The 15153-nt window shown below is 35.7% G+C and overlaps 1 protein-coding gene across 2 annotated transcripts; it reads left to right on the forward strand.

Moving 5' to 3' along the window:
* Positions 1-5247: 5247 nt before the first annotated feature.
* On the forward strand, positions 5248-14902 carry LOC107776037 (uncharacterized). Of its 2 annotated transcripts, XR_001645864.2 has the most exons (7): positions 5248-5688; positions 8391-8505; positions 8602-8776; positions 9621-9716; positions 10995-11161; positions 12663-13043; positions 14402-14902. XR_001645864.2 is itself a non-coding variant. In XM_016595849.2 (6 exons), the coding sequence occupies exons 1-6, from the start codon at positions 5333-5335 to the stop codon at positions 14525-14527; spliced, it is 1035 nt and encodes a 344-aa protein (XP_016451335.2). In that variant the 5' UTR covers positions 5249-5332; the 3' UTR covers positions 14528-14902. The 2 variants fall into 2 exon arrangements, 1 of the variants encoding a protein (XP_016451335.2); XM_016595849.2 differs by lacking the exon at positions 12663-13043 and having other exon boundaries at positions 5249-5688.
* Positions 14903-15153: the final 251 nt, after the last annotated feature.

Raw genomic sequence — 15153 nt, forward strand, 5'->3', positions numbered from 1 at the left:
ATCAAACCCTAGATGAGAAAGTTTTGCTACTCATAACTATATTAACAATCATGATAATAATTGAAAGCATTGAAATACAGATTAAGAAAAAACGGAAGAGAAAACTCTTGTGATTCGTTGCTTCCCAGTGTTCTCGTAGCCTTCTTGCCTCTCCAATAATGTCTCCCCTCTAAGAAATAGGTTTAGAACCCCTTTTATATAAGTTGGGGTGTGTAGGGTTGGAACTACCAAGTCCTAGCTAAATTAGGATGAAATCCGCCCTTATCCGTCTCGCTTGGCGCCTAGCGCCAATCAAGATGCCTAATTTTTCACTATTTTGCCTTTAGCGTTTTGGTTGGTGCCTGGCACCAACCTGGGCACCAAAAATCATATTCCCTCCAAATTCTTTTGTTTTTACTTCACTTTGCATGCAAGCTTGCAAAATCACTTCAAATTGACTCCTACACATATAAACACCATTATTAAGCTCGAGTCACAAATATTTATACCAAAGTTAACAAGATTGAGGTATAATGCAAGGCAAATTACATGCCAAAATATGAATTTTTAGCCTAACATCATCACCCACACTTAAGCTCTTGCTCGTCCTTTAGAAACCTAAAACCTTGCTAACCAAACACTGCATGCAAGCCATCATACAATGGAGGACCCTTTGGCAATTCAACACACTACACTTATGACCATGGTTGATATCTACAATTAAGCCCTTGCATACGCATTCATACCTTTCCTAACTTTTACATGCCGTAATATTAGTGACCAATTAAAAATACTCAAACAACCTGCCCATAACTACCCAACCTCAAAGATCGATTCGTCGCCAATAAGAACTCTCAACACGTGCACTCACCCAACAAGAGATGTTTAATAACGTCACCTTTCCGTCATGGACTCATGTGCCTCACCAAAGAATAAGAGGGTATTTCATCCATACATTCAAATATACATTCGAATATAATTTAAGGACATCACATATATGAACAAAGAACCACTCACTCTCACAAAAAAATTCATGTGCACTCAATGATTGTACCATAAGCTTACCCGTAGTGTATAATTCCACTAATCTAAACTCGCAAAGTCTATGATCAATTAGGTCTTTAAGGGTTGTAATGTAGGTTAAGGGACGGGTAGGATATATTTTGGGTATAGTGACTAGCCCTCCTAAGTACTTTAATACACTATAATACACATTTTTCATGACCAATTTAATCAATGCCACGAAACCATATACAACTTGGCGCTTCTTCTTTAAGCACAACTATGCATTCACTAGCCCGAATCACGGTGAATATGAGGTATATTTTCTTCAACACTCTCCATAAATTTAGGTTGCCCAGCTAATGATCTTCCAAAACATACATGCACCTTTGGTTTTTCTATGGTTCTACTCAAAAGCTACCCCAACTCTCACCTTATTCTTCTAGCGAAAGTGCTTTCGGAGGTAAAGATTCAAAAAGATTTAATTAAGAACAAAATGGGAATCGACTTGTAATGTGGGTGCCAAATAAAAGGCTTATAGGCTCAAATGGGCTATCTATAGATCATTTTATATATGGTGGATATTGTTCAATGGACAATCAAAGAAACACCTACATCATCTCTTAGACTCACAAAGCTTACTTATTTCGCTTCGACTAACACACATGGCAAGTTCTAGAAAAACACAGGATAACACATAATGTAATCAAAACCTCACATCACACATTGCACATGACCCCAGTCAGACGGTTCCATTCCAACTCTCAAGTTTAGAAAAGTTACACAAAGTCAAGAAGTACTAAACAATAAAGCACTACATGAACAATGAGTCAAGTAACTGAGAGAAGGCGTCACATACAGTCGATTCAATCTTTCACGGCATATCTTTCATTAAAACATGTTAGGAAGATAATTTGCATGCTATGGCCTAACAATGCTAGCATCAACAGGTCAAAAGGCATATAGAACACTCAAGTTTTCTTCCCTCGGTTTCCTAAAAATAAAAATTATCCGGTTCAAGTTACATCCCCTGGAAAAGAACCGATGCCAAAAGAAAAATCAAGGGGGATTATTATCTACTTACAACTAACTAAAAACTAAAAAATAATAAAAACAAAATATTTTTGAAATTTTTTATCGGACCTTAATCCCTCAAGAAAGTTGTCTAAGAGATCCATCGTCAGGAAAAGTCCAGTTTTTTTTTTAGTCAAACTAACACAACTAAAATATCATAGAAAATCACCCAAACAATCTATTCACCTCACACTTAAAAATTGTGCATTGTCCCCAATGTAAACCATAAATAAAATTAAATACTAAAAAATAAAAGTTCAAACTTGAAACCTACCAATATGTACAACTACACAGTTAGCTCCCCGGCAACACCGCTAAAATTTGATCACACCCAACTATGCCTTATAAAAAGGACTAAGCGGTCGTTGCAAATATAATTCGATTTACAAGTCCGGAGTCGAATCCCACAGAGAACTGAGGCTTAGCTACAGTTGTTCAATATTGCTAAGAAACACAAGTCCAAATAATTTCTTAATTATAAAGATTATAATGTTTATTTCTAACTAATTAACTAACAACTATTATAAAGCAATAAAATCATCACTAACAAGGATGAAATTTGAGTCAAGATTAAGAAGGTCTGGAGTTATGATTTTCTCAATTATCAGAATCCTTCCCGCTACGTTTTCTTTAATTTTGCCTAAGTATTCTCTACCGATCGTGAGTACTTCGGGTGTTGTAATTCTCTTCCGAGAAACTACTATAATTTACTAGACATATTCTTCCGAATTATGCTAACTGAAACTAATTCACCGCTCACTAAGATCGCATCAAGGTTTTGTTATTCCTAATCCCACCTTTAAACCCTCCGTATTGATTCCTCACATACGTTAGGAGTGATGTTGTTCAACAACTACCTAAATATGTACCCTTTTTCAAGCAATACATACTAAATAGGCACAGTTAATTGATGGCCATTCAGTCAACAACAATAAACACGTAGTTAAACAAGTAGAGAAATCCAATGACTCAATTATATAAAACGCAACAGAAAAATCACTTTTCAAAAGGTTCCATCAAACCTTAGATGAGAAAGTTTAGCTACTCATAACTATATTAACAATCATGATAATAATTGAAAGTATTAAAATACAGATTGAGGAAGAACGGAAGAGAAAACTCTTGTGATTCGTTGCTTTCCAGTGTTCTCGTAGCCTTCTTGCCTATCCAATAATGTCTCCCCTCTAAGAAATAGGTTTAGAACCCCTTTTATACATGTTGGGGCGTGTAGGGTTGGAACTACCAAGTCCTAGCCAAATTAGGACGAAATCCGCCCTTAGCCATCTCGCTTGGCGCCTGGCGCCAATCAGGATGCCTAATTTTCCACTATTCTGCCTTTGGCGTTTTGGTTGGTGCCTGGCACCAACCTGGGCACCAAAATCATATTCCCTCCAAATTCTTCTGCTTTTACTTCACTTTGCATGCAAGCTTGCCAAATCACTTCAAATTGACTCCTACACATATAAACACCATTACTAAGCGCGAGTCACAAATATTTATACCAAAGTTAATAAGATTGAGGTATAATGTAAGGCAAATTACATGCGAAAACATGGATTTTTAGCCTAACATCAAAGTTATACCTACATTACACAAAATCTTACAAAGTGTACCTGCTCGGGTATGAAGTAGTTCAATCTCTTCAATGCAACTTCAGAAATCAAATCTGAAGTTTTTCTATATTTCAAATGCAACTTTAGAAATTCGAACATGAAGTAGTTCAATCTGTTCAATGGAAATTCAGAAATCAATTTTGAAGTTCTTCTATCTTTCAAATGTAACTTTAGAAATTCTAATCTTAAGTAGTTCAATCTATTGAATGCAACTTCAGATTTCGAATCTTAAGTACTGAAACATAAATTTATTATTCGAATCAAATACATGATTCAATACCCAAATCTACTCCAAATTAGCTCAAATTTGAAACATAACTTTCAATATCATAAAGAACAAATCTTAATCATCAAATAAGAAGCGGAAGAAGAAACTCTAAGCACAAAGAAGAAGAAAATAGCACAAAGAAAAAGAGAAAAGTGTATGTATCTAAAACTATCCAAAAATTGGGTATTAGTTAAAGTTTTTTTGAAAAGTGGGTACAAATTCAATGGATCGTGCAAAATTGAGGGGCACATGAAAATTTTACAAAAGAGAATTGTATATTTTTAATCGCTTCAAAAAATAATAGTCGATCAAATTTATATTTTTTGAAGGGGAACCTTGGAACAATGGTAAAATTGTCTTCACGTGACCTATAGGTTACGGATTCGAGTCGTGAAAACAACAACTAATTCTTGTATTTGGTTAAACTATCTATATAGTAGTTAAACTATTTTTAAGCAAATTTTATAATTGGAGGTGTTCTTTTATTAAAAATATATTTTGTGCAATTTCCTTTCATAATATGTAGTGAACCGATATTATAATGATAGCAAACACGATTAATAATTTTCTATTTGGCCTTTAAAAAGCAACACTGGGTCGCTTTAAGAACACGTGAAATATCGAGCCCGTTGGCCCCACACTAAAGAAAGGCGAGGGTGAATTTGTCAATTGAGAATACCTCCGTAGCAGCGAAAATGATTACCACAAGTATATGATCACGATAATAGAAAAAAATATCTAATATCTAGCTTGACATAAAATTTAGATCATTAAAAATAAGTTTGTTATTTCTATTGTTATACTGTGTTAGTAATTGTGAGCTTAATACTAAAATATATTTTCAAACTTATTCAACTTTCTCTCTATATTTTTTGTAAACAAGATGAAATGACGGTATAAGCTTAATTACGTTAATGTTTATATTCGAGCTATACCAAATTATCATCATTAAATAAATTATATTAATTATAATTAAATAAAAATTCAATAATATAAACATATATTATGCTGCTATTAATTAAGTAGAAATAAATTTTTACCATCAGGCTATACCCACTGATCTCATAAGCCTAATCCATTTGTACTTGGTAAAATCCATTAGAAAAGAAAACGTGTAACTTGCTAAAATAAGACAAATTTACATTGGACCGAAATTGTTTACTACAAATGGAGCAAATATCTTTATTCAGGTGTAGAAAATTTCGTTCTTCCAGAAATGCCCTCGTTGTTGCTACCCGAGACCCACGTGTTAGACATTTACCCCACCAAATCCACGGCAAATTTTCGCTTTACTCCACCTCAGCCCCAAAATTGCCATTTCATATCACCGAGTCATCCATCTTCCTCTCTCCTCTCTTTCTAACATTCAAACCTAACTTTACCCAAACCAGAGGAAATGGTATCGGACTCGGAGCTCGTCGACCGGCTGCGTGAGTTCCTAAGCACTTCCGACCTCACCACCACCACCACCACCGCCGTCCGACGAAAGCTCGAAGAGGACTTCGGTATCGATTTATCCGATAAAAAAGTCTTCATCCGAGAACAAGTTGATCTTTATCTTGAAAGCCAGTTTCAACTTGACCAGCAGAAAAATGAAGGAGAAATGCATGAAGAAGTTGATGAAGGACCGCCGGCGGAAGTGAATGACGAAGAAGAAGATGCGGTGGATGAGGAGGTGGAAGAAGAAGAAGAAGAAGAGGAAGAGGAATCTGAAGCAGTTACTAAAGTAAAACGAAGAAGTTCTAAGAAAAAGTATGTGAAATTTTGATATATGTTCATTTGATGTTCAGGTGATTTTTTTTATGCCTTGTTCAAATGTTAAGTGATACATTCCGTTGCTTCTATTATAAGACGACATTGTTACAATCATGCATGAGATATTTCATTTCCTTTTGCATTTCTTCTGTGAAAAAAAGATATACTACTAGGTAATAGCTTAGAATAGCTGTTAGACGTGTACACTGCCTAAATAGTTAAGGGATGTTTTTGCTAATGATATATATTTCTATATTCTTTTTTAAAAAACGGTGGTGTCCGGACCAGGTGGTGTCCGGACCAATTGAGCGTACCTCACTAATTCACAGTGTACTTGCTACCTCCCACCAACAGAAATACCGCTTCCACTAAGGTTTAGACAGATGTGAAGAAATAATCTAGTGTTTCCTTCCACTGAAATTTGGATACATATCTAGAAATAGCACTTCAACAGTGCTGTTTTTAATAAAAGATATATTACGTTTCGGAAAAAGAAAAAAAAGATAGTACCCCGGGCTTCCTTTTTTGGTTGTTTTGGTTGTTCACATCAGCTCTGCCTATGTGAGTCTTGTATAGCTGGTTACATGCACAGATAAAGGAGAAAGATTGCATTTTACTCTTATCGGAAATAGCCTCTCTACCTTCCAGGTAGGGGTTAGGGGTAATGTGTGCGTGCACTCTACCCTCCCCAGACCCCACACACTGGGTTTTTTTTTTCAAGAAAAAAAAAATAGATAAAGGAGAAAGATTGCAGCAAGTTGCCATCATATGAAAAGATAGTTATAATACATGAATTCTTAAAATTATTCTTGTCCTCTAAACATTAAATGTGAAGTTGGCCCACGTAGAGCTGAACGGATACAGAGAATTTATATACTTGACCTATTGGTCTGGGATTGAGGCTTAGTTGATCTATTGATTGATTTTTGTATTCGTCTATGTTTTCTTTGGATGATTTTCAGTTTACTGGTGCCCGTATTTTGTCTTATGTTGGGCTGTTGAACCATTACTATGGTTCTTTTGGTATATTTTCTGCCTGATGGTGTCAATAGGCTCATGGACCACAAATTGCAATGAGTTCTTGAAAGGATGAAAAGATTCCAGGGTTGGTAGGGAGGTGGCCAGTTGGGGGGGAGGGGTTTAGAAAGTCGATATCTTGTGATTATCTGCTGCTGTCTCCTTTGGTTACAAATAGTTCTTGTTGTTGTCAAGGTTGTAGTCTTTGCTCAATTTGTCATCCTTATGTTTCTGTCACTTCCTGTTCTATTAACCAAATATGTTACAGTAGTTAGATTGTGTTATGATTTGCTTGAGGTGGTTTAAACATTTCACCGCTATTATTGATATATTGGCATTGCCTTTCAACTCATTCATTGTGTTCATTGTTTAATTGGATGTCTGAACTATGACCCCCATTTGCTATTGGGATTGTCAAAGTGAAGGGCACTTTTCCAGAGTGTAAAATAATACTAATTGGTGTTGGGCCAGGATATTAATGTTATTTAAAAAAAAAATTTAAAAGTAAACATAGTATTTCAGGATTCATTGGCCTGAAAGATTATTGCTTGTTCCTCCTCTTGTTTGCAGAGGCATTAGCTGCTTTTGCTATCATTCTTTCTCATGACTGCTACAGATATACTGCCAGAAACCAGCATAAGAATCTCCCGAAGAAGTTGTGCAAACTATAGCCAATCCATGCATGTGTTAATTGAAGAATGTATAAAATGAATGAAACAGAGAAATTTACTTGGTTTGTAATAGGCGAAGAGAAAATAAGATCAATTCCTCATATTAAGAGAGAAAGTAGATGCAAACCAAAAATTTAAGGAAAAAGAAGGGAATAGGGAGGAAAGGAATACATAAGAATTACTATCATGCTCATTGTTTCCATTCTATTTCCTTTCATCTATGATCCACCCAATTGACCCCTCAGGCAAAGTGCAAAAGAAGACGAATAGCAGTCTTAAATAAATTCTAAAGTTTGACATCTTACGAAACAGTTAGGAAGATCTAAAGTAGACACCGAATATAATAGTGACCAAAATCTTGCTTCTTCCTTCCAAATAGTCACAATCAGAAAGCTTAGGTAGATTGTATGGTCGGAACCTCCCTTTTATGACCTATGACTTTATATTTCCTTTTCATGACTTGATAGTTTATCTTGGTGGAACTTCAGTTAGTTTTGCTGAGAGAATGCTCTCTCCTCTCCGGGAGAAGTCACTGCTATATAGCAGGGTATTGATCATGTGTGTGCATGTGATAGTTTACTTTGGTGGTTGTGTGACATCTTCTCTCATGTTCGGATCTGCATTATACGGTCGTATTAAGTTTAGATGATATTTAAACTAATGAAAGAAAGTTTCTTATCAATAGAGAAAATTGCTAATAACAAAAGGTTGAGGTGGGTTCATCGCTCTTTTCGTTATGCACAGATCATGTCCTTGTTCTTCAGTACAACATTACCGATATCTGACAATTCTCACGTATCAAACACCCCGAACTTGCGAACTTTTAATGTTTGCAGCAAACAATAATTACCATTAAATTTCATCAGCTATGAATCTCATGATGACCCGGAGAGAAAATATGAGTATCTGAATGATTGTGTTTGAAAAAAGTTAATTGCTTAACTTATTGGGATCTCTTTATTTTAGTCTAGACAATACTGGTTGAACTAATGGCACACTAAATCCTATTAGGTCTGAGAAGAAAAATGAAAATGTCAAAAGGAAAGCTGGTGGATTTACCAAAGTATGTAGCCTTTCTCCACAACTTCAGAAATTTACCGGGGAAGCAGAACTTGCAAGGACTGAGGTATCACAAATTTGCATGCTTCTGTCTTCTTTTAAAGCCTCCATTGCCATTGATATTATTGTGCATGAACTAAATCCTCACAAATGTTCTATGTAGGTGGTGAAGAGGATGTGGAACTATATTCGTGAAAATGATTTGCAAGAGCCATCAAATAGGCGGAATATAAACTGTGATGACACATTACGGGAGCTTTTTGGTGTGGATAAAATAGACATGTTTCAAATGAACAAGGCCCTGGCAAAGCATATCTGGCCCTTGGATTCTGATGGTGGTATGGAGGCACTTCTCTTCATTCTTTCTTTTTTCCTTTGTTTTTTCTTTTTTCCCCTTGGTTTGCTGAATACTCTGTGGTAAACTTTTCTATGACACTTTATTCTTCCCATTTGGCAAATATTGTACATAAATCGGTTTTGTGTTGCTTCTTGCTAAATAATGCTGTAACTAACTTATCTTCAGTTCTTATAAAGTCTTGCTGCAACTGTTCTCAGATTAATTGCTTAGTTTCTGGAGAGGCTGCAATTCTAGATTTGTGTTTGTATGCTGTTGACTTATTAACGTTCTGCCATGTAATAGTGTATCGTGCTTTATGACCATGTAGAAATCAGACACTTTCAAGACTGTATTCTGATCCTTAACTATTGGAAGTAAGGTGGGTTTCTACAAGTTCCTGAAAAAGTACATTCTGTACTAGTTTCATGTCATATTGTGGACCACCTTATTTCTCCATAACCTTGTTCTCTTCATTTATCATTCTGTGCAATTATGAACCTTTTCCCTTTCCCTGTGTTGCAGCCCAAGGCTAGCTTGTAGTCAATAATAATATATGAGGAAACAGTAATCTTATGAACGCAATATTAGCTGGGATGAAGAATGATAGAATGTTTCCTCTTGTAGGATGTTTTGTCTTAATTCCAACTTGTGGTCTGCATGTAAATCAATAATACTATTTGAGTAAACATTAATCTTATGTATGTAATATTAGCTGATGTTGCAGTTTGTTAGTTTTGGCCTTTGGGTTTAACAACTAAAATCCTGTTGAATGATTAATTCTTGGCATGTTTAAAGTCTTGCATTTCTAATTTTCCACTTGTCATCTCTATGTGACTATGAATCAGTTTCCACAATAACAACTTCTGGTTCGGTAAATTCTACTGCGAAGGAAAAAAGTTCTACGGCAAAGAAAAAGCGGCAGAAGCAAGAGGAGGATGAAGGTAATAACTTAGCTTCAGCTACTATTTAGACAATTTCTTTTCCCAGCTGCGAAAGTTGTTTCTGCTTACTGTCCTTATGCCAAAAAACTTGTTTTAATCTCTTAGATGGCCGTGGTAGTATTTATCCATGCTACTTTATTACAATTCATGATTTATATTTAAAAATACGGAAAAGGGCCAAAAATGTCCTTAAACTATTTGAAATAACTCAAAAATACCCTCTGTTTATTTTTGGTACCAAAAATACCCCTGCCGTCTATGTTTTGGATCACAAATGCCCCCTTAAACCGTTAGTCTTGCCATTGAAGCTGACATGGCAGTCCAACTGGGTTAGATTTGCTTACATGGCCATCCACCCAAGCAATCCAGCATGGCAAAATTATTTTTTCGAAAATTTTTATTAAAATACAAATCAACACTTATTCCGAAAATAGTAAAAAAAATTCGGAAAAAATATTTATGTCGGATTTTTTTTATTAAAATACAAAATCAACACTTATTTCGAAAAAAGTAAAAAAATTTGAAAATTTATTCTTGATTGGGGTTTATGATTTGATTAAAAAACTCCATTGTTCTCTTTTGTGAATTTATAATTAGTTTGATCTAAATTTTTAGATGCTTATCTGTTATAGCTTCATAAAAGGTACACCTCTACTGTAAGTCTCAATTGGTTCATCCGAAGTTCTTATAATTTTTGGAGTTTTCAAGTTTTCAAAAATTCCGAAATTCAACTTCAAGTGAAATTTAAAATTTTCATGATCGAACACTTATTTCGAAAAAATAAAAAAAATTCCGGAACAATATAATAAAGCACGTTCCAAAATAATTTATTTTGTATATTATATATATTATTTTAAGAAATAAATATTTGTTTCGAATTGTTTTTACTTTTTTCGGAATAAGTGTAATTTTTCCGACAAAATAATTTTGCCATGCTGGATTGCTTAGGTGGATGGCCATGTAAGCAAATCTAACCCAATTGGACTGCCATGTCAGCTTCAATGGCAAGACTAATAGTTTAAGGGGCATTTGTGATCCAAAACATAGACGACAGGGGTATTTTTGGTACCAAAAATAAACGGAGGGTATTTTTGAGCTATTTCAAATAGTTCAAGGATATTTTTGGCCCTTTTCCGTTAAAAATATTAAAGGGTTGTTGTCTGTTCTACATTGTTTTTATTGCTAATAAATTTTGATTCATACATAATTCTATTTTTGTCCATACGCCATGCACAATTTGTTAATAATATATTTGATCCCTCGTATATTTGATAATAGATTCAGATGAGCCAAAGAGAAAGGAAAAGCGGCACAACTCTGGAATTCTTGCTCCACTCCAGCTTTCTGATGCCTTAATAAAGTTCCTCGGTACAGGAGAGAGTGAACTGCCACGAGGCAATGTGGTTAAAAGAATTTGGGATTACATTAAGCAAAATAACTTGCAGGTAGACATTAATTTGTGGTATCTGTTCTAATTTCTCTCCGGCTGAATTAACCTTAACATATTCTTTTTCTTTTTATTCCTGAATTTTAAAACTAGCTTTAAGGTCAATATAGTGTGTGTTTAATATTGCGACTTTAGCTAGGTCTTTCTCTATATGGCTTGCGGTAGGTGCTCAACCTTTTCTGCCCTTGGTCGTATTCACTGTTGCTGGTAACAGATATATTCTTAAATGTTGCTTGATTTAGGCAGGTAAAGTTCTTTAATACTTTCATTTGCTAAACAAAATAGCTTTCTTGCAATACTTAGTGACAGGTTCTAAGCGCATGAAGCCAGTATAGGCGTCTACCGTCATTACCTCGCAAGATCTGATTTTTTTTTCCGGGTAAAATAAAATTCTATTACCAAATTTGTATTGTATGTACAGAAAAAGTGACTACTGCTGGACAACAAGCCCCAGCAGCAATCTCGCAGACTTCAGAAACAAAACAATCTATAAGCTATTCAGATGTGTACCTATTTATACAGGATAGAAGTTGAGTTCCTCCAGCCATGCACTAAGCTTCTTCTTCATAGCCCCTCGACAGTGTACTTTTGAACAATCTGCTTGACAATAGATGTGGTGCTCTGTTTTGTTGCTTGGAACACCCGTGGATTCCTCTCTCGCCATATATAATACACCACAGCTGCTAGTGTCATCCTATAAACTTCTGCATTAGAAGATTTTCCCCTAGCATGTCCCTCTGCCCAAAATACTTCGGCTTCCCAAGTCATAGGATCTCTACTAATGCCTTGCCACCCTAGCAACTTCTTCCAGACCTGCTTTGAGACTTTACAATAAAAAAATAAGCGTGATACACTTTCTTCTTCAGCCTCGCACAAAGGACAGAGTGGATTAATATTCATCCCCCACTTCACTAATCTATCCTTTGTATATAACTTTCCCAATATAGCCAGTCTAAGAATAAAAACTCATTTGGCCATGCCCTGATTATTGCATACCAGCTTCCTCCAAGTAATCTTAGGGAATTCTCCCATTAGTTTTTGATAAAAACCTGTTTTATAGAGAACCTCTGCATCCTCGTGATATCGAGTATATGATAACCAGCCTCATTGAAGTATTTCTTAGCATTCAGAATCTTCTGCACAACCCATGAAGCCTGTTTTGGTGTTGCTTCCATGAAATCCCCCCTTATCCCATAATAAACATGAATCCATTTCACCCATAGTTTATCTTTTTTGACACATAAGTTCCACAACAGTTTGCTAACTGCTGCTTTATTCCAAGTAGCTATCCAAAGAAATCTTCTACATGTAGCTTCAACGAGTTTAAACATGAATCCCCCAGCAGAAAGATCCGATTTTAGAAAGCTATAAGTCAGTTCCAAGTAGTTCTGGAAGAGAACCATTCTCAAGAATTTAATTTTCTGTCAAATTGTTAAGAAAATGAATTGTCCAAAACCATATAAAAGACTACAATTCATACCTTCAACTCTCCTCCCTAGGTGCAGGACTGAAGATTTGGAACACTATAACCCAACATCAGGTTGGGTCTGGATTCAACAACAAAAAATCCAGTGTAATCCCACAAGTAGAATCTGGGGGAGGGTAGTGCGTACATAGACCTTAACCCCTACCACCCTAGAGAGGCTGTTTCCTATAGGCCCTCGGCCCAAGGAAAGATGAAAAAAGAAGCAGGGATGGATTTGGATTGATACTAAATTATGAAATGGACATTGGGTCAGCTCAACCCAAAAGCTAGCTTATGAGGGGAGGATTATCCAAGAGCATATAACAAGACTACAACCCATGCTGTCAACCAATGTTGGACTTTAACAAAAAATTGGAATCTTTTGAAGGACATCAAAGAATTGTCACTCAATCAGGTAATGTTTGTTTTCAGAGTTTTCTCCCTACGGATCTCCAACATATATATTTTTTATTATATTAGTAACGCGGTGTCAGAGTCGGCTTGCGTGCACGTCCGCTATTCCCCCGAGTACCTAGTACCTCCTATCGATAGAGTTAGGTAACTCTGTCCACCAAGGCTTAAGCAAATAGGAAGAAATCACCCAGTGTTATGTGTCTCCGCTGTGATTTGAACCCTGATCTCCAAGGTTTAATTGATCACTAGGCAACCCTCTTGGGTGCCTCCAACATATTTACTATGTTGGGTTCAACAATGCCAAGAGTAGCGAATATGCTTCTTCATTTCTGCACAAGTTTGGTTACTTTCCCGTCGTGCTTCCTGACCAACAAGGGAATTCTCCGTTACTCCTCTTTCAATTCCACTTTTGTTATCTCCTCCTATCAGTCTATCAAAAAATTTGTGTTATTTAATTGTATTGCCATTTTGGCATGTAGAGAAGTAGTGATTTCTTTTGATCTACCTAAGGTTCTGTGTTGGTGGGAGGTAGCAGTCATCCGGTAAAATAGTCTAGTGTACAAAATTTACAAAAATCAGAAACGACAAAGTCATGCATGCTCGCTTGCCCTCTCTCACATTACTTTTTCTTATCATATTGACAATGGTCTGTTTTTGCTTTAAAATGTCGTAAATTAATTAATTTAAGAATGTTGCTTGAGCATTGATCTAAAATGTATAAATAATTGCCTAGGTACATTCTTTATGTTTGGCTTACATTTTCTTTTGGTTCTATCACCAACTTTAGTTATCACAAGAGTAGATGAGGGTACTCTCTTCATGTGTTAAGCTCCTTCATTTAGACATTGGAAGTATTTTATCCTGCCAGCTGACTTAATCAAACAATTTTTATTTTCTTTGGGTCAGTATATCATGAGAAGCAAGAGAGTCAATCCAGTAAGTGGAGGATTGCATCTCTTCTCAACCAGGGAACTTAACATTGCATCTAGAAGGAACTTTCAAATTTCTTATATACGAGGAAGGAACACTGACAGTTCGTTAGCACCTGACAACTTAAGCATTTAACATTTCCTTTTGAGTTCTCTTGAGAAAGATTCCAAACATATTTGGTTGAGGGACATCAGTTACATTTCCAGATTCAATTCTATGATTTATGTTATCGTCTGATTGATTGCCAGGTTTATTAAGCATTTAACATTTCCTTCTGAGTTTTCTTGAGAAGCCTCCAAACATGTTTGGTTGGGGGTCAGAAGTTGCATCTCCAGATTCAATTCTATGATTTATGTTATGGTCTGATTGCTAAGCATAAACTTAATGGAAGTTTGGCATTCGCTAAAGTTTTCTTTGTTTATCTTGAAGGATCCGTCTGACAAGAGGAAAATAATATGTGATGAGAAGTTGAAAGAACTATTTGATGTTGATACCTTCACGGGATTTGGAGTATCGAAACTACTTACTGCACATTTTATTAAGGCGGAACGGTGATACAGTTGGCTTCATTTTGCAAAAAGCTCAAGGGCTTCAGAATTTTGCTTTATGTTTGAAGCTAGATACTAGATACTAACATCTTTGTTGTCTTCTCTGTTGTATATGTTTTTGGACACTACTGTGAACGACTATAGGGGAAGCTAACATCATTTTAAGTTGATTCACGGGTCTTCTCCTATGACAACTTAAAAGGTCGCTTTGCTCAAACTGATTAACTGAGGCACTGTACTTCTGATGAAAAATGTGAATACTCATGTCCTTCCTCATGTACTTTTTTGTGCCTCTGTTTTGAGGATATATACGGACTTCTTGGGGAGAAGATTTGAATGATTGTCCAACAATGTTTAAAGGTTTTGGTTGGTGTTTTTCTTAGTCATCTCTAATACATTTTTTGATAGACGATACTAATTAGTTGAGATTAAGACTTAGTCATGTTGGTATGCTTAACTAGGAGTTATGTTTAATAGAAAATGTAGATAGTTTTCAGTGTTGGAGAACCTAAGTTATTATTGAGACATGTCTAAATGGAACGATATGGATAGTGAAGATTTAATAGTTGATTTTGACTAGCTTGAGATTGAGGCATAGATATTTTTGTAGTCTGGATCCTGGTTCAAAATGGT

The sequence above is a fragment of the Nicotiana tabacum genome, chromosome 17, assembly GCF_000715075.1.
Source record: "Nicotiana tabacum cultivar K326 chromosome 17, ASM71507v2, whole genome shotgun sequence".
Lineage (NCBI taxonomy): Eukaryota > Viridiplantae > Streptophyta > Magnoliopsida > Solanales > Solanaceae > Nicotiana > Nicotiana tabacum.